At 42.4% G+C, this 26544-nt stretch overlaps 1 protein-coding gene across 1 annotated transcript in view; it reads left to right on the top strand.

Moving 5' to 3' along the window:
- Positions 1-26544, top strand: part of LOC106590663 (transient receptor potential cation channel subfamily A member 1) — an 85929-nt gene that overhangs the window by 35612 nt on the left and 23773 nt on the right. The window contains exons 8-18 of the mRNA XM_045710959.2: positions 1373-1509; positions 6606-6654; positions 9047-9146; positions 9460-9560; positions 13614-13783; positions 19948-20112; positions 21366-21480; positions 23414-23580; positions 23977-24067; positions 24465-24524; positions 24721-24819. Of these exons, the coding sequence (XP_045566915.1) occupies positions 1373-1509; positions 6606-6654; positions 9047-9146; positions 9460-9560; positions 13614-13783; positions 19948-20112; positions 21366-21480; positions 23414-23580; positions 23977-24067; positions 24465-24524; positions 24721-24819 (1254 nt within the window). The remainder of the gene's footprint in view (positions 1-1372; positions 1510-6605; positions 6655-9046; positions 9147-9459; positions 9561-13613; positions 13784-19947; positions 20113-21365; positions 21481-23413; positions 23581-23976; positions 24068-24464; positions 24525-24720; positions 24820-26544) is intronic.

Raw genomic sequence — 26544 nt, 5'->3', positions numbered from 1 at the left:
AGGCGAGCAATAGTTTGAGACTTCCTTAGGTATTGTGCACCAGCTGTTGTTTACAAAAATACATAGACCGCCTCCCCTTATCTTGCCAGATGCCGCTGTTCCATCCTGCCGGTACATCAAAAACCAGTATGTTGTCTGTTGATGTTGTCATTCAGCCACGACTCCGTGAAGAATAATATGGTACAGTTTGGAATGTCCCGTTGGTAGTTTAGTCCTCCACGTAACTCGGCGATTTTATTGTCCAAAGATTGCACGTTTGCAAGCAGAATGGAGGGAAGTGGGGGTTTATTCAATCGCCTGCAAATTCTCAGAAGGCAGCCCGACATTCGCCCCATCTTTCTCCGCCTCCTCTTCATGCAGATCACGGGGATCGGAGCCTGTTCCCAAGGAAGCAGTGAATGCTTCGCGTTGGGCTCGTCAGAGTCGTGAAAGGAAAAAGAGGATTCTTTTAACGAGTGCACTGAGAGTTGGGAAGCAAGTTCATGGAGTGAGTGCTTTAATAAATGAACGTAACATACAGTAATACAAAACAAGAAACCATGAACAACGCACAGACATGACAGAAACAGTGATGCCTGGGGAAGGAACCAAAGGGAGTGAAATATATAGGGAAGGTAATCAAGTAAGTGATTGAGTCCAGGTGAGTCAGACGATGCACAGGTGCTCGTAACGATGGCGACAGGTGTGCTCCATAACGAGCAGCCAGGTGACCTAGAGGCCGAAGAGGGAGCACACATGACAATTCTGCCAGTTCGTGGTGAGTAATCGCAGTTCTGATGACCAGAAGTTATTTTCGGTCATAAGAGACGGTAGCGGCAACATTATGTACATAAATAAGTTACAAACAACGCAAATAAACAAAACAAAAAAAACACAACCGGCTGGGGACACGTAAAACGGCTGCCATCCTCTCCGGCGGCATCGACTTTGGTTATGGGTTATTGGCCTAACAAAAGAAGACATCTGTACCATGTCAGATATAGAGTTGAAATAAATAACATTTTAAGTTTGCATCCCAACATGACCCTATATATACATTTAAAAAAAAAAATGGACATAGAAATTACCGATTTTTTTTCTGCATTTGATATTTTTTAAATGTATTATTAATTATGGAATTATGAATAACGTTAATAACATTCCACCCATGAGATCATTTGACTTCAGGAAAGGGCTACGGGCTTGTGTTACCACCTCTCACCAAGTGTGTATCCCAAATGGCAACCTATTCCCTATATAGTGTGTTACTTTTGACCAGAGCCCTGGTCACTGTGTGTGTGTGTGTGTGTGTGTGTGTGTGTTTGGTGCGTGTGTGTGTGTCTGTCTGTGTATGTGAGTGTTCTCACTGTGTGTATATTGTACCGTACTCCAGGTGGACCGGTCCACAGCTCTGCACTTTGCCTGTTCCCAGGGAGCTACAGAGGCAGTTAAACTGATGCTGTCTTCTTACAGTAGAGTGGACAGCATCATTAACCTACCTGATGGAGCCTGCCAGACACCTTTACACAGGTGGGAGACTTTGTTCATTCATTTATTTATTTGATTTATTCATACATTTTCCATACATTTATTTGCATGTTTGTTCATTAGTTAATTAATTAATTACTTTGTTATTTTGTTCGTTAATTTGTTCATTCATTCATTCAGTCATCCATTCGTTCAATCGTTCGTTTATCCATGAATTCCTTTGAATGTTAAAGTCATGAACCGATCCATCATAATAAGAAATCATCATTCTATTCTATGGTGTGACAGAACCAAACATGTTTCAGGAGTCAGGGTAACGGTTGCTCGGTGACAAAGCTTGTGTTTGGTAATGTAAGAACTGGGGGAAATAGCTTGAATAATATTTGTAGTGAAAGATAGATAAGAGACATTGTCTCACAACGTATACCTTTTGTCTGCGTCCCAAATTGCAGCCTAGTGCCTATACCCTGTGCGCTACCTTTTGACCAGAGTCCTATGTTTCTAGTCCTTTGTCTCCATGACTAGTAACCGCGGTAACTATGCAACAGCAGTGTGTGCTGTGTAAAGAGGAACATGACTTGGCTACACCTGGCTAAAACCTACATCCTAACATAACTACCTTCATAGAAAAAAAAAAGGGAATGATACTGTAGGTATAAAAAGCTATACTGCGTGGTTAAGAAAGTATGGGATGACTGGTTATTAATTATATTTGTGATCGTAAGGATATGCCTCAGTCTCACATCCACTTAATTTAACAGCTGTGTGATGGCAACAGGAAACAGAATAGAAACAGGTTCTGACTCAACGGAAAAGGAACACGCTTTTTATTTAAAAAAAATTGTAAAAAAAGTTTAGCTATTTAGACTGTATTCTTCAGCTACGCGTTTTATGAACGCTTAATAACAAGTCGATGGAAAATCAAAACCTCATTATTTTCATGATGTCACGTCCTGGCCAGTATAAGGGTTAATTGGTATTGTAGTTTGGTCAGGACGTGGCAGAGGGTATTTGTTTTATGTGGTTCAGGGTGGTGTTTTTGTAGTAAGGGCATTTTATTTAGTATTCCGGGGTTTTTGGGCACTGTTTGAAATTCACGTATTTCTATGTTGATCTAGTTAGTTGTATGTCTATGTTTGGTTAATTGGGGTGGACTTCCAATTGAAGGCAGCTGTGTGGTGTTGCCTTTGATTGGAAGTCCTATATTAGTTGGGTGTGTTTGTCTGTTTAATTGTGGGAGATTGTTCTGAGTTTAGCCTTGTGCCTTGCCAGACTGTGTTGATCGTTCGTTCTCTTTTGTTATTTTGGTGTTCATTTTGGAGTTAATAAACCTCAAGATGAGCTTACATATACCTGCTGCGTTTTGGTCCTCCTTAACCAACGACAACCGTGACACCTGACTTCACTTCAGATCCAAATTAAAAAAAAAAAATCTAACGGACAAATAATTCTGTTGTGTAGTCCATACAATAAGAAGTAGAATGGGAAAAATGGACATCTAAAGATTCTACCTGCCTAGATCTACAGATCAGTACAGATCAATGGAAGGAGTTGAAAGGAGAAAGTCACTTTCTTCCCTATACACAGCAGTGCACTACTTTTGACCAGTGACCATAGGGATCTATAGGGTGCCCTTTGGAATGATATGGGCTCTGTTCAAATGTAGTGCACTATGTAGGGAATAAGGTGCCACTTGTGCCACAAACATTAAGCAGTACGCTGATATACAGTGCATTCATTTTTTAAATTTGTTTTAATCCTCATCAATCTACACACAATACCCCATAATGACATCACAATACCCCATAATGACATCACAATACCCCATAATGTCAAAGTGAAAACAGGTTTTTAGAAAAACCTTATTTACATAGGTATTCAGAGCCTTGTCTATGAGACTCAAAATTTAGCTCGGGTGGATCCTATTTCCATTGATCATTGTTGAGATGTTTCTAAAACTTGATTGGAGTCCACCTGTGGTCAATTCAATTGATTGGACATGATTTGGAAAGGCACATACCTGTCTATATAAGGTCCCACAGTTGACAGTGCATGTCAGAGCAAAAACAAATCCATGAGGTCGAAGGAATTCTATGTAGCGTTCCGAGACAAGATTGTGTCAAAGCACAGATCTGGGGAAGGGTACCAAAACATGTTTGCAGCATTGAAGGTCCCCAAGAACACAATGGCCTCCATCATTATTAAAAGGAATGAGTTTGGAACCACCAAGACTCTTCCCAACTGAGCAATCGTGGGGGAAGGGCCTTGGTCAGGGAGGTGACCATGATCCCGATTGTCACCCTGACAGAGTTCCAGAGTTCCTCTGTGAAGATGGGAGAAACTTCCTGAAGGACAACCATCTCTGCAGCACTCCACTAATCTGGCCTTTATAGTAGAATGGCCAGACGGAAGCCTCTCCTCAGTAAAATAAACATGACAGCCCGCTTGGAGTTTGCCGAATGGCATTTAAAGAACTCTCAGACCCTGCTCCAGAGCGCCCAGGACCTCAGTCTGGGGTGAAGGGTCACCTTCCAATAAGACAACGACCCTAAGCACACAGACAAAACAATGCAGGAGTGGCTTCGGGACAAGTCTCTGAATGTCCCTGAGTGGCCCCACCAGAACCCGGACTTGAACCCGACGGTACATCTCTAGAGAGATCTGAAAATAGCTGTGTAGCGACGCTCCCCATCCAACCTGACAGAGCTTGCGAGGACCTGCAGAGAAGAATGGGAGAAACTCCCCAAATACAGGTGTACCAAGCTCATAGCGTTATACCCAAGAAGACTTGGGTATGCTGTAATCGATGTTGTAATCACTGTCAAAGGTGCTTCGACAAAGTACTGAGTAAAAGGTCTGAATACTTACATAAATATGACATTTCCGGGGTTTTTTGCAAAAAATATGTCAGGCAGCATATTATGTTAAAGCCTGCTCTTAACACGCTGAGCGACATAACACCCTTATATAGGCTACATAACACCCTTATATAGGCTACATAACACCCTTATATAGGGCACATAACACCCTTGTATAGGCTACATAGCACCCTTGTATAGGGTACATATACCCTTGTAAAGGGTACATAACACCCTTATATAGGGTACATACCACCCTTATATAGGGTACATACCACCCTTATATAGGGTACATAACACCCTTATATAGGGTACATAACACCCTTATATAGGGTATATAACACCCTTATACAGGCAGCAGGTAGCCTAGTGATTAGAGCGTTGGACTAGTAACCGAAAGGTTGCAAGATCGAATCCCCGAGATGACAAGGTAAAAATCTGTCGTTCTGCCCCTGAACAAGGCAGTTAGCCTACTGTTACCCGGTAGGCCATCATTGAAAATAAGAATTTGTTCTGAACTGACTTGCCTAGTTAAATAAAGGTAAAATAAAATAAATAACATTTTTTACATCTCTCTCTCTCGCTCTCTCAGTGGAGGCTACTGAGGGGAGGATGGCTCATAATAATGGCTGGAACGGAATGACATCAAACATGTGGAAACCATGTGTTTGATGTATTTGATACCATTCCACTTCAACCATTACCACGAACCTGTCCTCCCCAATTAAGTTGCCACCAACCTCCTGTGCTGTCTATATATGGAAAATGGCAGTGTAAGCCAGTGTTACCCAACTCTAGTCCTCGAGTACCCCAAACAGCCAGTGGTGGAAAAAAATACCCAATTGCCATACTTGTGTAAAAGTAAAGAAACCTTAATAGAAAATAACTCAAATAAAAGTGAAAGTCACCCAGTAAAATACTACTTGAGTAAAAGTCTGAAAGTATTTGTTTTTTAAATATCAAAAGTAAATGTAATTACTAATATACCAAAGTAAAAGTAATCCACATTTCAAATTCTTTACATTAGGCAAACCAGACAGCACAATATATATATATATATATATATATATATATATAATTTTTTTATTTTTTATTTACAGATAGCCAGGAGCACGCTCCAAAACTTAGATATAATTTACAAATGAAGCATTTGTGTTTAGTGAGTCCCATAGATCAGAGACAAGGGATGACCAGGGATGTTCTCTGTTTAGTGAGTCCTCCAGATCAGAGGCAGTAGGGATGACCAGGGATGTTCTCTTGAATTGGACAATTTTCCTGTCCTGCTAAGCATTCAAACTGTAAACGAGTACTATAGGTTTTTAGGGAAAATGTATGGAGTAAAAAGTACATTATTTTCTTTAGGAATGTAGTGAAGTAAAAGTAAATGCCAAAAATATATATAGCAAAGCAAAGTCAAGTCACCACAATGCTTAAAAATATGTATGTTTTGGAATATTTTTATTCTGTACAGGCTTCCTTCTTTTCCATCTGCCAATTAGGTTAGTATTGTGGATGTAACTACAATGTTGTTGATCCATCCTCAGTTTTCTCCCATCACAACCATTCGACTCTATAAGCATTTTAAAATGACCATTGGCCTCATGGTAAAATCCCTGAGCGGTTTTCTTCCTCTTCTGTAACTGGAACGTCGCCTGCATCTTTGTAATGACTGGGTGTATTGATACACCATCCAAAGTCTAATTAATATCTTCACCGTGCTCAAAGGGAGATTTAATGTCTGTTTTTTTTTTTTTTTTACCCATCTACCAATACTGTATGTGTCTTTATTTGCGAGGTTTTGGAAAACCTCCCTGGTCTTTGTGGTTAAATATGTTTTTGAAATCCACTGCTCGACTGCAGGAACTTACATATATTATCTGTATGTGTGGGGTACAGAGATGAGGTAATCATTTAAACATCATGTTAAATACTATTATTGCACACAGAGTGAGTCCATGCAACATATTATGTGACTTGTTAAGCACATTTTTACTTCTGAACTTATTTATCCTTGCCATAACGAAGGGGTTGAATACTTATTGACTCAACACATTTCAGCTTTCCATTTGTTATAAATTTGATTTTAAAAATATCAAACCAGCATAATTCCATGTTTACTTTATGGGGTATTGTGTGTGTGTAGGCCAGTGACAATTTTTTTTCTCATTTTTTTTCATCAATTCTAAATGCAGGTCGGTAACACAACAAAATGTGGGAACAGTAAAGGGGTGTGAATAATTTCAGAAGGTGCTGTAGCTGTTGTTGATTCTCTTTTTCCAGGTCAACCATATTCAATCACACAGGGTTGGCGGAGTACCTCATTTCAAAGGTAAATACAGTACACACACACACACACACACACACACACACACACACACACACACACACACACACACACACACACACACACACACACACACACACACACACACACACACGCACGCACACACACACACACACACACACACACACACACACACACACACACACACACACACACACACACACACGCATAAAACCTACACACGCACAAACACACACGCACACACACACACACACACACACACACACACACACACACACACACACACACACACACACACACACACACACACACACACATCAGAGTTGGCGGTAAACCTCATTTCAAAGGGTTAACACTACAGTAATATAGTAAAGTCCATAGAGAATAAGAGCACCTCCTCCCAGCTGCCCACTGCACTGAAGATAGGAAACACTGCCACCACTTATACATCTACAATAATCGAGAATTTCAATAAACATTTTTCTACAGCTGGCTATGCTTTCCACCTGGCTACCCCTACCCGGGTCAACAGCTCTATACCCCCCCCCACCGCAACTTGATCAAGCCTCCCCCATTTCTCCTTCACCCAAATCCAGATAGCTGATGTTCTGAAAGAGCTGCAAAATCTGGACCCCTACAAATCAGCCGGGCTAGACAATCTGGACCCTCTCTTTCTAAAATTATCCACAGCAATTGTTGCAACCCCTATTACTAGCCTGTTCAACCTCTCTTTCATATCGTCTGAGAAGAACCCCAAAGATTGGATAGCTGCCGCGGTCATCTCCCTCTTCAAAGGAGGAGACACTCTAGACCCAAACTGCTACAGACCTATACTTTTGTGTTGCCACCTGCCTGGTTGAAAATGATTTTCATGCGGGGCGCTTTCCTCAGATAATCCCATGGTCTGCTATCGCCGTAAAGCCTTTTTGAAACCTGACACCGTGGCTCGATTAACAAGAAGTTAAGCTTTATTTCGATGTATTACACTTACATTTTCGTGAATCTTGAATATTGATATTTCTGTAGTTTGAATTTGGCGCTCTGCAATTTCACTGGATGTTGTCAAATCAATCCCGCTAAAGGGATTGGCGCGCAAAGGGTTAACATACCTCCAAACGAGCTTCAATACCATCCAACTCTCCTTCCGTGGCCTCCAACTGCTCTTAAAATGCTAGTAAAACGAAATGCATGCTCTTCAACCGATCACTGCCAGCACCTGCCCGCCCGTCTAGCATCACTACTCTGGACGGTTCTGACTTAGAATAAGTGGACAACTACAAATACCTAGGTGTCTGGCTAGACTGTAAACTCTCCTTCCAGACTCACATTAAGCATCTCCAATCCAAAAATGTATCTAGAATTGGCTTCCTATTACGCAACAAAGCATCCTTCACTCATGCTGCCAAACATACCCTCGTAAAACTGACCATCCTACCGATCCTCGACTTCGGCGATGTCATTTACAAAATAGGCTCCAACACTCTACTCAACAAACTGGATGCAGTCTATCACAGTGCCATCCGTTTTGTCACCAAAGCCCCATATATTACCCACCACTGCGACCTGTATGCTCTCGTTGGCTGGCCCTCGCTTCATACTCGTTGCCAAACCCACTGGCTCCAGGTCATCTATAAGTCTTTGCTAGGTAAAGCCCCACCTTATCTCAGCTCACTGGTCACCATAGCAGCACCCACCCGTAGCACGCGCTCCAGCAGGTATATTTCACTGGTCACCCCCAAAGCCAACTCCTCATTTGGCCGCCTTTCCTTCCACTTCTCTGTTGCCAATGACTGGAGCGAATTGCAAAAATCACTGAAGCTTGAGACTCATATCTCCCTCACTAACATTAAGCATCAGCTGTCAGAGCAGCTCACAGATCACTGCACCTGTACATAGCCCATCTGTAAACAGCCCATCCACCTACCTACCTCATCCCCATACTGTTATTTTTAGTTGTTGTTGCTCCTTTGCACCCCAGTATCTCTACTTGCACATTCATCTTCTGCACATCTATCACTCCAGTGTTAATGCTAAATTGTAATCATTTCGCCACTATGGCCTATTTATTGCCTTACCTCCCTAATCTTACCTAATTTGCACACACTGTATATAGACTTCTCTATTGTGTTATTGACTGTATTTTTGTTTATTCCATGTGTAACTCTGTGTTGTTTGTGTCGCACTGCTTTGCTTTATCTTGGCCAGGTCGCAGTTGTAAATGAAAACTTGTTCTCAACTGGCCTACCTGGTTAAATAAAGGTGAAATAAATAATACAAAATTGCCTAGAAACCATCTTGCATAATGTGCTTCTGAATCCTAAAAGGCTGTTTGACCAAACGGCACCCGATTCCCTACAAAAAATAGTTCACCATATAAGGAATAGGACTTAACTTGTATTGATTGTTGTGTTGACAGGGTGCAGACATTGACTACATAGACTGTAAGGGTCTTTCTCCACTGCTGCAGGCTACTAACTGTGGAGCCTGGAGAACTGTGGCTCTTCTGTTGTCAAAAGGTCAGCTTTTACACTAAATCAATAACTGAATTCAAATGCAACATATCTGTGGAATGAACTCAGCTTGTGGAGTGTGTGTGTGTGTCTACGTGTCTGTCTGTCTGTGTGTCTGTCTGTCTGTCTGTCTGTCTGTGTGTCTGTCTGTCTGTCTGTCTGTCTGTCTGTCTGTCTGTCTGTCTGTCTGTCTGTCTGTCTGTCTGTCTGTCTGTCTGTCTGTCTGTCTGTCTGTCTGTCTGTCTGTCTGTCTGTCTGTCTGTCTGTGTGTGTGTCTGCGTGTCTGCGTGTGTGTGTCTGCGTGCGTGTGTATCTTCAGGTGCCAACGTCAACATAAAGGACAAGTCAGGATGTAACTTCCTTCACCTGGCCATCCTGCAGCCCAAAGGCCTAAAGAATCTCACAGGAGACATCTTACAGGTAACACAACATAACAGTAGATGTAACAGGTAGCCTAACAAATGGTATCCAATGGTAGCAGTGCTTGGAAAGGTACATTGTCTTCAGAAAGTGATCATACCCCTTGACTTATTCCACATTTTGTTGTGTTACAGCCTTCATTCGAAATTGATTGCATTCAGGGTTTTTTTCGTTACCCATCCACACACAATTCCTCAGAATGACAAAGTGAAAACATGTTTTTTTTAATATTTTTAATTATGTTAGCAAATCTATTGAAAATGAAATACAGAAATATCTCACTTACGTATTCACACCCCTAAATCAATGCTGTGTGGAAGCATCTTTGGCTGAGATTACTGCTGTGAGTGTTTATGGGTAAGTCTCCTAGAGCTTTCCACACTTGGATTGTAAAACATTTGCCCATAATTATTTTCAAATTTCTTCATGGTTGTTGATTGTTGCTAGACAACCATTTGCAGGACTTTTCATAGATTTTTTTTCATAGATTTAGGTCAAAACTGTAACTCGGCTACTCAGGAACATTCACTGTCTTCTTGGTAAGCAACTCCAGTGTATATTTGGCCTTGTGTTTTAGGTTATTGTCCTGCTGAAAGGTGAATTCATCTCCCAGTGTCTGGTGGAAAGCAGACAAAACACGTTTTTTTCTCAAAGATTTTCGTTTCTTTTTGCCCTGAAAAACTTGTTAATGATGACAAGCATACCCATAACGTCATGCAGCCACCACTATGCTTGAAAATATGGAGAGTGGTACTCAGTGATGTGTTGTACTAGATTTACCAAAAACATAACACTTTGTTTACTGGACAAAAAGTGTATTGCTTTGCCACATTTTTTGCAGTATTACTTTAGTGCGTTGCAGTAGTGGTGCGTTGGTAAAACCAAAAAGGAAGCGAAACCAGGGGGAAAAAGCTATGTTACAACCTATGTGTTGTGATAATTGCGTTGCTTGCTCTGTAACCTGTTAGTTCTTATGCCTTGACACCATAATATATACAGTGCATTCGGAAAGTATTCAGACCCCTTTGAATTTTTTCACATTTTGTTACGTTACAGCCTTATTCTAAAATGGATTTAAAAAAGTCTTCATCTATCTACACACAATCCTTCATAATGACATCACCATCACCCATAATGATATCACAATACCCCATAATGACATCACAATACCCCATAATGACATCACAATACCCCATAAAGTCAAAGTAATAAAAAGGTTTTTAGAAATGTTAACAAAAAAAACAAAAAAAAACACATAAATACCTTATTTGCATAAGTATTCAGACCCTTTGCTATGAGACTCGAAATTGAGCTCAGGTGCATCCTGTTTCCATAGATCATCCTTGAACTATGTATACAACTTGATTGGAGTCCACCTGTGGTAAATTCAATTGATTGGACATGATTTGGAAAGAAACACACCTGTCTATATAAGGTCCCACAGTTGACAGTGCATGTCAGAGCAAAAAACCGAGCCATGAAGTCGAAGGAATTGTCCGTAGAGCTCCAAGACAGGATTGTGTTGAGGCACAGATCTGAGGAAGGGTACCAAAACATGTCTGCAGCATTGAAGGTCTCCAAGAACACAGTGGCCTCCATCATTCTTAAATGGAAGAAGTTTGGAACCACCAAGACTCTTCCTAGAGCTGGCCACCTACGGTGAAGCATCGTGAGGCAGCATCATGTGGTGGGGATGTTTTTCAGCGGCAGGGACTGGGAGACAAGTCAGGATCGAGGGAAAGATGAACGGAGCAAAGTACAGAGAGATCCTTGATGAAAACCTGCTCCAGAGTGCTGAGAACCTCAGACTGGGTTGAAGGTCCACCTTCCAACAGGACAATGACCCTAATCACATAACAAAGACAAAGCAGGAGTGGCTTCGGGACTCTAAATGTCTCTGAATGTCCTTGAGTGGCCCAGCCAGAGTCTGGACTTGAACCAGATCGAACATCTCTGGAGAGACCTCAAAATACAGCTGCAAGAAAAGTTTGTGAACCCTTTTGGAATTACCTGGATTTCTGCATTGATCACTCATAAAATGTGGTCTGATCTTCATCTAAGTCACAGACAGTAATAGACTAACACAATCTGACTAAACTATTAACACACAAACTGTTGTAATTTTCACATTTTTATTTAAGACATTCATCATTCATAGTGCTATGCTGTTAAAAGTTTCCTGTAGCTGCTTATAAGACTTGCACAACGTTGCGGAGGAATTTTGAACCATTCCTCCTTACAAATCTGTTTCAGTTCATCAATATTTCTGGGTTGTATTGATTGCACAGCCCTCTTCTTGTCATGCTACAGCATCTCAATTGGGTTAGTCAGGGCTCTGACTTGGCCATTCCAAAACACATATCTTCTTTTTTTTCAGCCATTCTTTGGTTGATTTACTTGTGTGCTTTGGGTCATTGTCTTGTTGCATCACTCAACCTCTCTTATGCTTGAGGTCCTGACATTCTCCTGTAAAATATCTTGATACACTTTTGAATTCATTGTTCCCTCAATGATGGCATGGTGTCCAGGCCCTGAAGCAGCAAAGCAGCCCCAAAACCATGATGCTCCCTCCACCATACTTTACAGTTGTGATGAGGTTTTGGTGTTGGTGTGCAGTGCACTTTTTTCCTCCACACATAGCGTTGTGCATTTTTTCCCAAAAGGTTTTACTTTTGTCTCGTCTGTCCACAGCACATTTTCCCAGAAGAGTTGTGGAACATCCAGGTGATCTCCGGCAAACTTGAGACGCGCCGCAATGTTTTTTATTGTTGACAGCAGTGGTATTCCTTCGCGGTGTCCTTCCATGAACACCAATGCGGTTCAGTGTTTTTCTCACAGTGGACACATGAACACCAGACTTTCATTGTTTGTAGAGTTTTCTGAAGGTCTTTTGCTGTTACCCCTCACATCTTTTAGGATTGCTCTTTGTGCTCTCGGAGTGATCTTCGCAGGACACCCACTCCTAGGGAGATTAGCAACAGTCCTGAATCTTCTCCATTTGTAGACAATTTGTCTTACCGTGGATTGATGAACACCAAGGTCTTTAGCAATGCTTTTGTAACCTTGTCCAGCTTTGTGCATCTCTATAATGCGTCTTCTAAGGTCCTGTGAAAGTTGCTGGGATCGAGGCAAAGGTTCACACGAACCAATCTTTCTGGAAAAAAAACAGATTTGTTATTAACCAGGTTTTGCGTGCCTTTATTTATAGGGCAGGGCACCTGTGCAACCCACGCCTCCAATCTCATCTCCTTAATTGAAACACCTGACTTCAAATAGCTTTTGGAGAAGTCGTTAACACAGAGGTTCACTTACTTTTTCCAGCCTGCACTGTGAATGATTACTCAATGTCTTCAATACAAATTTGAAAAGTACAACTGTTTGTGTGTTATTAGTTTAGTCAGATTGTGTTTGTCTATTATTGTGACTTAGACGAAGATCAGACCACATTTTATGAGTAATCAATGCAGAAATCCAGGTAATTCCAAAGGGTTCACAAACTGTTTTTTCTTCCCCCCCAACCTGATAGAGCTTGAGAGGATCTGCAGAGAAGAATGGGAAGCATAATGCCTTCTGCTGCCAATCCTTTTCTGCCAGCTGAATATACACTGCCTACTGTTAAAGATAATTAAATGTTCTCTCTATCGCCATGAACCATTTGTCCTTAGTCTGTTTCTAGTATCAAATGAAGTTGGATTACTCTCTGTGATAGTTTATTAAAACCATTTAGAGGTTTGCCAAATGCCTCAGCCTTCTGCTGTTGCCTACTTTATCTACAGAACTGGCCGAGACAGATTGAATCAGACTTAAAGGACTTTAGTACGGAGAAAAAATGTATGAAATGTATGAAAATGTATGAAATGTATGCATTCACTACTGTAAGTCGCTCTGGATAAGAGCGTCTGCTAAAATGACTAAAAATGTAAATGTAGTTGACCTTTTGGGTGGGACAGTCTGTCTGTCTATCTGCTTTCAGGAAGTCAGGGTTGTAGTGTGTGTGTGTGCCGTGTGTGTACATATCTGTTTACTTACGTGTGTGTGTCCTGCCCCCTACAGCACAGCAGTATGTTGGATCTTTTGAGTACTGAAGACAACGAGGGCTGTACTCCGCTCCACTACGCGTGCAGACTGGGCATCCACGAATCTGTCAAAAACATCCTGGTTCTACAGGTCTCTCTGGAGAGCAAGTCCAAGGACAAGAAGTCAGCCCTGCACTTCGCTGCCCAGTGAGTGTTGTTAGGCGAAGTGGTGGATGCATTGCCGAGACAGTGCTGAAACATCAAACCATGGGGGTTTGATGTTTCAGTGCCACGTTTTCATTTTCACTCCAATTCTCAAACATTATTATGCAAAATATGCATTTGTGTTTAGTGAGTCCGCCAGACCAGATGCAGTAGAGATGACCTTGTGTTCTCTTGATAAGTGCATGAATTGGACATTTTTCCTGTCCTGCTAAGCATTCAAAATGCAATGAGTACTATAGGTTGTCAGGGAAAATATATGGAGTCAAAAGTACAGGATTTTCTTTAGGAATGTGGTGAAGTAAAGGTTGTCAAAAATATAAATAGTAAAGTAAAGTAGATACCCCCAAAAAACAACTTAAGTACTTTAAAGTATTTTTTACTTAAAGTACTTTACACCAGTGATGATGACTCAATCTTTTGCAAGAGGGAGGGTGATTTCTGATTTCATCGGTCCTCATCTTGCGGCTCAGACACTTCGTTCAGGATAAATGGAGTTAGCCATTTAGCAGAGGGGAATCCTACGAAGCAAGCTAGATCTTCTCAGGGTTGTCTAAAAAGGGCCAGCTTCATTTAGCTTCACATTCCAACTCAGGCTTCATCCGTAGGCCTACAGTACTATGACGGTAGATATTTCTCGTCCGCCTACCGCTAACTTTAGCCAGGCTTGTAACTGCTCGTGCATGTCACACGTGGCTAGTCGAACACCAAACTCTTCACTGGGACAACGCTGAAACATCAATCCATGGGCGAGTCTGTGACACATTTTCATTTGTGCCGAAATAAAAATGAAAGAAAAGTTATCTGCAAGTTTGCTCTTAGAAATGCCATCTTTATTTTTTTATTACTTATCGTTATGTGCTTATTAATGCACGAGCAGCTTTTTTTCTCCACTCCTATCGATAAAATAATTTTATAATAATACTTTGATTTGTCATACAAAAAAAATTCTGTGCGTGAAATTTCAAATGCATCATTACTAAGTAATGTGATAGGTATTATCATAAAATTCAAAAAAATTCAAACAAAATAACATTTGATTAATTAAATATTTAATCAGTCTTCTTCCTCAAATGAATGGAATGATGACGCAATGAGGAGCAGGTTAGTTCCTAAGGATTCATATAGATTTACCTGACTAAAAGGTGAGCCACATTCGTATGACTGGTTGTCCTGAGTTGAACTCAGAGTTGACCAAAGTTACCTAGCTAAGTCCCCAAACCTGATTTGTAGGATACCCCTCAGGTTAGTTCTGAAGGATTCTTTGCCATAGAATTGTACCTGGCTAAAAGGTGAGTCATTTTTGTGACATTGGTTATACCGGTTGTCACCTTTTCTGTCGGGTTCATATTCCCAAAGTAGCCATACAACAAATGATAATGTGAATCTCTATTAGGCTGTATGTGATACAGTGCAATTTATAGCCTATAGACGAATTGGAAGGCACATCAAGACAGTTGATATTTTACTTTGAAGTATCTTTTCTACTACTGTATGTACCCTACTGTATTTTCGATTTGTTTTAAGTAGCCTAGACAGTGTCTCAGAATTTGTGGGCAGAAGGGGCAGATTGGCCATCTGGCAATTCTGGCAAATGCCAGATGGGCTGGACTATTTTTTTGTTGGGTGGGCTGGTCGATATTGACACAAAAATATAGTTTTATATATTAAAAAAAGCAATATAAAAAGGTGACATGGCTGGCAGTCCATGCATGGGGCTCTTCAGTTTTTCTTTGTAAAGATTTTTTTTTTTATAGCAATTTCACTGTCATACTAATCTATACGAAGCCTTTGGCTGATCAGTGGCCAACGGCCTGGCCGCCCTATCAAGATTGTCCGGCCCGGTTTTCTGATAGGCTGAGCTGAGGTCATGCAAACTCACATTCAAAGTCAAACGCTGCAAAGAGATCAGCTCTGACTCCTGGCCTCCGTTAGACAGCCAAGATCATGGATAGTGAAAAAATAGAAAGGGTGCCTACGTAACAGTATTGTTTCTATCATCTCAACCTGGGCTTGAACCAGGACCCTCTGCACACATCAACAACAGTCACCCTCCATGCATTGTTACTGTCACAGGTGTCGTAAGGAGTGGACCAAAATGCAGCGGGTATATTGATCCTCTTCTTTACTTTATTAAAGAGACGACACTTAAACAAAACAAACGTCGAAAACAGTCCAGTAAGGCGCACAGACTATACTAGGAACAACCACCCACAAAACACAAGTGAAAAACGAACACACTTAAATATGGCCTCCAATTAGAGACAACTACAACCAGTTGCCTCTAATTGGAGGTCATTGAAAAACTAACATAGAAATAGAAAAGCTAGATAAACACATATAAATAGAAAATATAGAACATAAACCAAAAAACCCCGAACCACACAAAACAAACACCCCCTGCCACGCCCTGACCAAACTACAATGACAATTAACCCCTTTTTACTGGTCAAGACGTGACAGTTACCTATCACTCAGAGCAAAGGGAACCAACAACTTCAAGGTCTCAGAGCGAGTGACATCACCGATTGAAATGCCACTGCTAACTAGCTAGCCATCTCACACCGGTTACACCTATATACGTGGGTATTATATATTTAGTTAGCGACCTAATTAATGTTTTGATTTTTCTTGAACACTCAAGTTAATCTGACAATTATATTAGTTAGTGCACATACAGATCTATGTAATTCATCTCTATTGAACAAAACAAAAAAAAAACGTGAAAATTCTGGAGTCCTATTTTGACAGTAAAATATAACAACTATAGTCTAATTGTTAACCCAAAATGCATGACAATCACTGGATTAGTTTGCTCGTCAAAATATCTTGAATCGTTCATTCCTGCTTGGACATGTTAGATGAAAAAAATCGTATTTCTTGATATACCTCAGTAATCTATTTATTATTTACTTCTTAATAAAGCACTTTTAATGACTTTATCAGATGATTAATCATAATTTCAGTCAGACCAAATCATGGGCTGGTGCCACCAACTGTAAGGGTCAGACACAACAATAGCCTTTGCTAGTAGAGAGTACTTAGCCATCTTTTATTTGAACCTTTATTTAACTAGGCAAGTCAGTTAATAAGAACAAATTGTTATTTATAATGACGGCCGACCAAAAGGAAGAAGGCCTCCTGCTGTAACGGCTGTCGTAGAGAGGGGATCAAAGCGCAGCGTGTTGATTGCTCATGATGAATATTTATTTAAACTCAGAACACTAAAGAAAAAAATAACGAGAAAACGAAAGCGCACAGTTCTGTCAGGTACATAAACTAAACAGAAGACAACTACCCACAAACACAGGTGGAAAAAAACCCTACTTAAGTATGATCTCCAATTAGAGACAACGAAGACCAGCTGCCTCTAATTGGAGATCATCCCCCCCCCAAAAACATAGAAATAGAGAAACTAGAATCTAAACATAGATATACAAAACATAGAAAAAACACAAAACACCCCCCTGTCACGCCCTGACCTACTCTACCATAGAAAATAACATCTTACTATGGTCAGGACGTGACACCTGCGGGGACAGGGGTCCGGGATAAAAAAAAAATAAAATATATATATATATATAAATATAGGACATCACAACAAGAGAGACACCACAACACTACATAATGAGAGACCTAAGACAACAACATAGCATGGCAGCAACACAACATGACAACAACATGGTAGCAACACAATATTGTAGCAGCATAAAACATGGTACAAACATTATTGGGCACAGACAACAGCACAAAGGGCAAGAAGGAAGAGACAACAATACATCAAAGCCATCACTAGCCGGCTGACACCCGGTGTCACAGGATCCAACGAAAGTGGCGCCCCTCCTCGGTCGGGCGGCGCTCGGCGGTCGTCGTCGCCGGCCTATTAGCTGCCACCGATCGTTGGTTCTGTGTCTTTTGGTTTTGTCTGTCTGTTCCGCACCTGTTTTGTGTCTGTCATTAGTGGGGCCTTATTTAGTGTGTGTTTTCAGTTGGGGTGTTGTGCGGGATTGTTGATTGTCCACTCAGGACGGTGGTGCGTGATTGATACATTTTTACTGACAGGTTTAGTCAGAAGATTTACCGGGCTGCGCCCCTTGCTTTTTGTGCCGTGGGAATATATTTTATTTCGCTGTTTGCATTTTGGATGTGCTGGCTGACGTCTTATTTTTTCTCTCCGGACCGTTTTGCCCTGTGCTTTGGGTTGGTCATTATTATTACGCGCCCTCCTGTTTTGGCGTGACCGTTTTGTGCCGGAGAAAATAAAGACGATATACTTTACCTCTGCTCTCTGCGCCTGACTCCAACCACCACTCCTAGAATCCTTGACACCCGGTTACAACCCTGTACCTTATAGACCTCTACCCTTTAAACATAGAGTTGGAATCACTGGCCACTTTAATAATGGAACACTAGTCACTTTAATTGGGGCGGCAGGTAGCCTAGTGGTTAGAGCATTGGAATAGTAACCGCAAGGTTGCAAGATCGAATCCCCAAGCTGACAAGGTAAAAATCTGTCCTTCTTCCCCTGAACAAGGCAGTTTACCCACTGTTCCTCGGCCGTCATTGTAAATAAGAATTTGTTCTTAACTGACTTGCCTAGGTAAAATAAAAAAAGTGTTTAGATACTGCTTTACTCATCTCATATGTATATAATGTATTCTATTCTACTGTATTTTAGTCAATGCCACTCCAACATTGCTCATTCTACTAGTTATATATGTCTTTATTCCATTCTTTAACTTTTAGTTTTGTGTGTATTGTTGTGAATTGTTAGATACTACTGCACTGTTGGAGTTAGGAACACAAGCATTTAGCTACACCCACAACATCTGCTAAATATGTGTACGTGACCAATACAATTTGATTTGACTTTGAAAAATTTGAACAAATTGCGGTAAAAGTAAAGGTGTGTGAGTACTATCTGAATGCGCTGTACGGCACTATAGCCTAAGTCTTGGTTTTCATGACATATAAGGTTTAAGGAGACAGACAGACATGCAGACAAAGACTAGTTACCACAGCCACAAATGGCTAAACCTTGCCTATTTCTACGATTTATTATCTTCAAATCAGATTTCAAACCTAACTCTAACCATAACCTTAACCACACTGCTAATGTTATGCCTAACCCTGACCCAAAAATGAAGACCAAAAAGCAACATTTCATTTTCATGAATTTTCACGATATAGCTAATTTTTACTTTGTGGCTGTAGTAACTAGTGACAACCTGTCATCAAGGCAAAGTGTGGCTACTTTGAAGAATCTCAAATATAAAATATATTTTCATTTGTTTAACACGTTTTTTTGGTTACTACATGATTCCATATGTGATATTTTATAGTTTTGATGTCTTCACTATTATTCTACAATGTAGAAAATAATAAAAAATAAAGAAAAACCCTGGAATAAGTAGGTGTGTCCAGACTTTTGACTAGTACTGTATATTATTTCATCCCCCTCATCCCACTCTTCCCACTCATCCCCCTCACCCTCATCCCCCTCATCCCCCTCCTCACCCCCCTCCTCCCCTCACCCCCCTCCTCCCCTTCATCCCCCTCACCCCCCTCACCCTCCTCCCTCTCCTCCCCCTCACCCCCTCATCCCCCTCATCCCACTCATCCCACTCTTCCCACTCATCCCCCTCACCCCCCTCCTCCCCCTCACCCCCCTCCCCCTCATCCCCCTCATCCCCCTCCTCACCCCCCTCCTCCCCTCACCCCCCTCCTCCCCTTCATCCCCCTCACCCCCCTCCTCCCCCTCAGCCCCTCCCCCTCATCCCCCTCATCCCCCTCCTCACCCCCCTCCTCCCCTTCATCCCCCTCCCCCTCCTCCCTCTCCTCCCCCTCACCCCCTCATCCCCCTCTAACCCCTTACCCCCCCTCATCCCCCTCACCCCCCTCATCCCCCTCCTCCCCCTCATCCCACACACACACACCTCTAACTCTCCTCTCATCAGATATGTTCATATTAACACCAGGTAAACCTCTAACTCTCCTCTCATCAGATATGTTCATATTAACACCAGGTAAACCTCTAACTCTCCTCTCATCAGATATGGTCGTATTAACACCAGGTAAACCTCTAACTCTCCTCTCATCAGATATGGTCGTATTAACACCAGGTAAACCTCTAACTCTCCTCTCATCAGATATGGTCGTATTAACACCTGCCAGCGTCTGTTGGAGACCATCACAGACTCCCGCCTGCTGAACGAGGGGGATGAGAGAGGCTTGACTCCCCTACACCTGGCCTCTGGAGGGGGACACACCAAAGTGGTGGAGCTGCTGCTTCGTAAAGGAGCTCTCTTTCACAGGTACTAGCACTGACACGCCTGTACATGACTAGGCTGTTCACAGTGAGGCACTGACACGCCTGTACATGACTAGGCTGTTCACAGTGAGGCACTGACACGCCTGTACATGACTAGGCTGTTCACAGTGAGGCACTGACACGCCTGTACATGACTAGGCTGTTCACAGTGAGGCACTGACACGCCTGTACATGACTAGGCTGTTCACAGTGAGGCACTGACACGCCTGTACATGACTAGGCTGTTCACAGTGAGGCACTGACACGCCTGTACATGACTAGGCTGTTCACAGTGAGGCACTGACACGTCTGTACATGACTAGGCTGTTCACAGTGAGGCACTGACACGCCTGTACATGACTAGGCTGTTCACAGTGAGGCACTGACACGCCTGTACATGACTAGGCTGTTCACAGTGAGGCACTGACACGTCTGTACATGACTAGGCTGTTCACAGTGAGGCACTGACACGCCTGTACATGACTAGGCTGTTCACAGTGAGGCACTGACACGCCTGTACATGACTAGGCTGTTCACAGTGAGGCACTGACACGCCTGTACATGACTAGGCTGTTCACAGTGAGGCACTGACACGTCTGTACATGACTAGGCTGTTCACAGTGAGGCACTGACACGCCTGTACATGACTAGGCTGTTCACAGTGAGGCACTGACACGCCTGTACATGACTAGGCTGTTCACAGTGAGGCACTGACACGCCTGTACATGACTAGGCTGTTCACAGTGAGGCACTGACACGCCTGTACATGACTAGGCTGTTCACAGTGAGGCACTGACACGTCTGTACATGACTAGGCTGTTCACAGTGAGGCACTGACACGTCTGTACATGACTAGGCTGTTCACAGTGAGGCACTGACACGCCTGTACATGACTAGGCTGTTCACAGTGAGGCACTGACACGCCTGTACATGACTAGGCTGTTCACAGTGAGGCACTGACACGTCTGTACATGACTAGGCTGTTCACAGTGAGGAAGACAGTGGCACAGATTTTGTCATTAAAGGTTTGCAACAGATCAATCTGTAAATATTGGCGTAGGAGTAGGATCACCAACATTTCTGTAAATTTCCCAAAAGCCCCTTGTTATTCTGAAATCCCGGATGGAATATTACTAGAATCAGGAGGGAATAAATAGGTAATCCGGGATTCTTCAACTGAGATTTCTGGGAAATGTAGCTGAACCCCTGGTGTGTTATTGTCACTGGTGTATTCTGTCTCGTCTCTCTCTTCCTTAGTGATTACAAAGGGTGGACCTGTTTACACCATGCGGCGGCAGAAGGGTACACACAGACCATGAAGATCGTCCTGGCCAACAACATCAAACTACTGGACAAGCTGGATGAGGATGGGGTTCGGACAACCTTTGTTTCATTCAGACTACTGTCGTGTCTCTGACTCCTTTAATGTGATGACAAGCTATTTTATCAAATCGATTACCTAACGTTTGATTAATTAAGTGATTGAATTAAACCATACAACATTCAACTCGTTAATAACCTGGGGCACCACGGAAGAGTTACTTCATATAGAGCGGCTACCTCCCAAATCCACTCTTAAAGTAAAATGATTGGTAATCTGCACGAACCCAGCCTTTACTATGAATCATCCATACACCAATTGTCTCAATTATTTATTTACTAACTAATTAAACAATTACAGATTATACAATACATAATAACATTACACTGTAAATACCATCCCTAGTCGCTAAACAAAAACAGTTTGGTTATAGCAAGATAAATTCAGAGAGGAAAGGGGGGGACAGAGGAATAAAAAGGAACATGGGTCTCTATTGGACATGGGAATCTATTCTCGCATAAATATGAACGCATATGTACTTTTATAATCGCTCGTTCGGATAAAGAAATGTAATCAGTATTTACGATGGAGCTGGTGATATGAGGCTCTGGTTTTCCCAGTCGAGGTCGCCATTCTGCTTTGTAGACTCTTCCGGGTCGTCGTGGAGTGAGATGTTCATCTGTGTCGGTCAATGTTCTTACTAGATTTGCTACCTTTCCAGCTGCAGTCTATTAGGCTGTAATCTAGGACTCACTTCTTCTTGAGAGATCAATAGTTCAGAGTTCAAACCATTTCACGTGTGGAGCAAGCTCTCATGTTTTCTGGCCGGTAGAGTTGAAATTAAACTTTTTAAACGTGAGGATATGTCCTCGCGGTATTTGGAACTGAGGTGACATTTTGTCACGGGGACTTTTATTCTAGAGTGGAAAAGAGGTTGGTTTTTCATTTCCAACCAATGCCTGTTCACTTGGGCGTGATGACTGACTGGGCACAAGTTACCATAAAACAAACACTTTTCATTTTAGAAGACTAAATCACATTGTTATCTTTTCAAAGGTATTCTTATACTTTGTCAAACATTTTATCCAACATTCAGATGCAAGCCTCGTAACTGAGGAACCTGTGTAAACAGAGTTGGGGTAATGTGGCCGTTTCCACATTCTCTAAATTAGGAATAATGTTTAATTCTCCAATTTGGGGAGGTAGGAGTATTTGGCGGGAGAGTTCCTTTGTTCTACTGTGACCCTCTCTCTCCCATACTGCATGGTCAGGGAGACAAGAGTCTCTGCAAGGAATTTATGATGTGGTTTTAAAGTCATAAATCTGACCTGTTCCCTCCTAACAGGAGAGGGGGGGTTGTTCACATTTCTTCTAGCCGAATCACTGAAAGGGCTAGCATCATGACACAACCTTTACGTTTCATTCAGACTACCTTTATGTTTCATTCAGACAACCTTTACGTTTCATTCAGACATCCTTTATGTTTCATTCAGACCACCATTACATTTCAATCAGACCACCTTTACGTTTCATTCAGACAACCTTTACGTTTCATTCAGACATCCTTTATGTTTCATTCAGACCACCATTACATTTCAATCAGACCACCTTTACGTTTCATTCAGACAACCTTTACGTTTCATTCAGGCAACCTTTACGTTTCATTCAGACAACCTTTATGTTTCAGACAGCCTTTACGTTTCATTCTGTCTTTCGCTAAGTTCAGGACATATCAGTTTTGTATACACAATTACATTTTTAGCTGCCATATGTAAAAAAAAAAAAAAAAAAAAAAAAGATATTTAGCCTAGCTAGACATTCTAACAGCAATCATCACCCCTGTTGGAAGTAAGATTATTTATTTTGAAATGCTTTTATTCTGCAGAGACTCCTCACTGAATGAATTAATCATTAAACGTTCCTCGAGATGTGTTGATTAGGTGACGATGTGAATTCACAAATCTTGTGTTGTTGTTCTGATCAGAGCACAGCGCTGCACGTGGCAGCCAGGGAGGGCCAAGTAGCTGCAGTGAGACTGCTGCTACAGAGAGGGGCGGAGATCAGCCTCAACAAGCGCCACGCCTCCTTCTTCCACGAAGCACTGCAACACAGGAGGAAGGATGTGGTCAATGCCATCATCGACAGTGACAGGTTTGATCAGTCATGTGGGCTGAGGGTTGCAAAATTGCCCAAATCCCCTAGGTTTTGGTTCCTGGTTGGAATATTCCAGAACGTTAGTTCAGGTCATCATCGACAGTGACAGGTTAGCAGTTTCCTGGAGTTAGGAGGGAGTAAGCAGGTAATCTATAGTCCTCCAACCAACATTTCTGGAACACCTACAGATTTGGGGAAAGTTACTGGAATTTTACAACCCAAGTCCAGTCGGTCCCTAACCCTTTTGTGCCATGACTAGGTCAGGTCATCAGGACAGGAACAACTCTGAGCCCTGTAGTCTGGATACTTTCAAAGACTTGTGAATGTTCTTGGATCCTTCCAGATAAGCACAGTGCTGTGTCCATGTATAATTTGTTTGTTTGTTTATTGCAGATGTAGTGACACCCTGATGACGTTCAAACTTGGTGCTGGCCAACGTTGTCCAGTGTTGGACCTGGTTGACTTGCTGCCAGAGTCTTGCAAGGTTTGACCTCACACACCTGAACAATTCCAATACAGTATATTATTGTGAAATGATGGCAACATGCAGCAATGAAACGGTGTAAACGGTATATATGCCTACTGTATGTAGTCATCTTTGTTGTAGGCTTGGGCATTGACTTTTTAAACAAATCTGTAGGAAAAGTGTGCAGCGTTGCAAAATACCAGTAACTTTCCTAAAATTCGCTGTTTTTCATGAAATCCCAGTTGAAGGTTTCCCAAAATCATGAGTGAATAAGTAGGAAATCCAGAATCCTCCAACCAGGATTTCTAGAAAAATTGGGAATTTATTAAGGAAAGTTAATGTAATTTTGCAAAGCTAACCAACAGTGATTAACCAGATGACAATGTTCCCTGTTATCTCCCTGTAACCTGCTCAGCACCTACTGGACCGCTGCATCAGAGAGTCAGAGGATGATGACAACAGTCCTGACTATCATGTGTGTGTAAATTCTACAGTGTGACTTTAATTGTGAAACGTGAAGTCTTAGTGTCCCTGACTGGTTTCCATTTTTTTAATCATCATCCTTACACTACCATACACACTTAAAACTGTATACTTATAGAAAAGGATTGACTTATTTGCTCTCTCTTCTTCATACAATTATACATGTTGTTTTTCTTTCTATTGTGTAGATTGAGTACAATTTCCAGTGGCTTCAGGCACCGATAGCACTAAAGAAACACGCAAAGACTAACAAAAGCCTGAAGGTCCAACCCCTCGCCGCTCTGAATGTAAGTAATTCCAATACAAGTACAATACTCTCTCCTTAGCTTTCTATTGTTGATCTACTGTAAGAGCAAGGCTGCGCTGTTACAGAATGTGGATCCCTGTGACAGACAGATCTATAAACAGTCTGTTGAAGGTCTACTGAAAATGAAACGTTTGGGTATTAAAGATCCATTAACGGTTGGAAGTATCAAGATCACCAGGGTGCTGGGCATCAAGATCACCAGGGTTCTGGGCATCAAGATCACCAGGGTTCTGGGCATCAAGATCACCAGGGTTCTGGGCATCAAGATCACCAGGGTTCTGGGCATTAAGACCACCAGGGTTCTGGGCATTAAGATCACCAGGGTTCTGGGCATTAAGACCACCAGGGTTCTGGGCATCAAGACCACCAGGGTTCTGGGCATCAAGACCACCAGGGTTCTGGGCATTAAGACCACCAGTGTTCTGGGCATCAAGACCACCAGGGTTCTGGGCATCAAGACCACCAGGGTTCTGGGCATCCAGACCACCAGGGTTCTGGGCATCAAGATCACCAGGGTCCTGGGCATCAAGATCACCAGGGTTCTGGGCATCAAGACCACCAGGGTTCTGGGCATCAAGACCACCAGGGTTCTGGGCATCAAGACCACCAGGGTTCTGGGCATCAAGATCACCAGGGTTCTGGGCATCAAGATCACCAGGGTTCTGGGCATCAAGACCACCAGGGTTCTGGGCATCAAGACCACCAGGGTTCTGGGCATCAAGACCACCAGGGTTCTGGGCATCAAGACCACCAGGGTTCTGGGCATCAAGGCCACCAGGGTTCTGGGCGGTGAACTACAACCTGTTGTTCTCTCTCTCTGAGGCGATGGTGAACTACAACCTGTTGTTCTCTCTCTCTGAGGCGATGGTGAACTACAACCTGTTGTTCTCTCTCTCTGAGGCGATGGTGAACTACAACCTGTTGTTCTCTCTCTCTCTCTGAGGCGATGGTGAACTACAACCTGTTGTTCTCTCTCTCTGAGGCGATGGTGAACTACAACCTGTTGTTCTCTCTCTCTGAGGCGATGGTGAACTACAACCTGTTGTTCTCTCTCTCTCTGAGGCGATGGTGAACCACAACCTGTTGTTCTCTCTCTCTCTCTGAGGCGATGGTGAACTACAACCTGTTGTTCTCTCTCTCTCGAGGCGATGGTGAACTACAACCTGTTGTTCTCTCTCTCTCTGAGGCGATGGTGAACTACAACCTGTTGTTCTCTCTGTCTCTCTGAGGCGATGGTGAACTACAACCTGTTGTTCTCTCTGTCTCTCTGAGGCGATGGTGAACTACAACCTGTTGTTCTCTCTCTCTCTCTGAGGCGATGGTGAACTACAACCTGTTGTTCTCTCTCTCTGAGGCGATGGTGAACTACAATCTGTTGTTCTCTCTCTCTCTCTCTGAGGCGATGGTGAACTACAACCTGTTGTTCTCTCTCTCTCTCTCTGAGGCGATGGTGAACTACAACCTGTTGTTCTCTCTCTCTGAGGCGATGGTGAACTACAACCTGTTGTTCTCTCTCTCTGAGGCGATGGTGAACTACAACCTGTTGTTCTCTCTCTCTCCGAGGCGATGGTGAACTACAACCTGTTGTTCTCTCTCTCTCTCTGAGGCGATGGTGAACTACAACCTGTTGTTCTCTCTCTCTGAGGCGATGGTGAACTACAACCTGTTGTTCTCTCTCTCTGAGGCGATGGTGAACTACAACCTG

Source organism: Salmo salar, chromosome 29 (genome assembly GCF_965601325.2).
Source record: "Salmo salar chromosome 29, fSalSal1, whole genome shotgun sequence".
Lineage (NCBI taxonomy): Eukaryota > Metazoa > Chordata > Actinopteri > Salmoniformes > Salmonidae > Salmo > Salmo salar.
The sequence above is the reverse complement of the archived record's forward strand: the minus strand, read 5'-3'. Positions and strand labels throughout refer to the sequence as shown.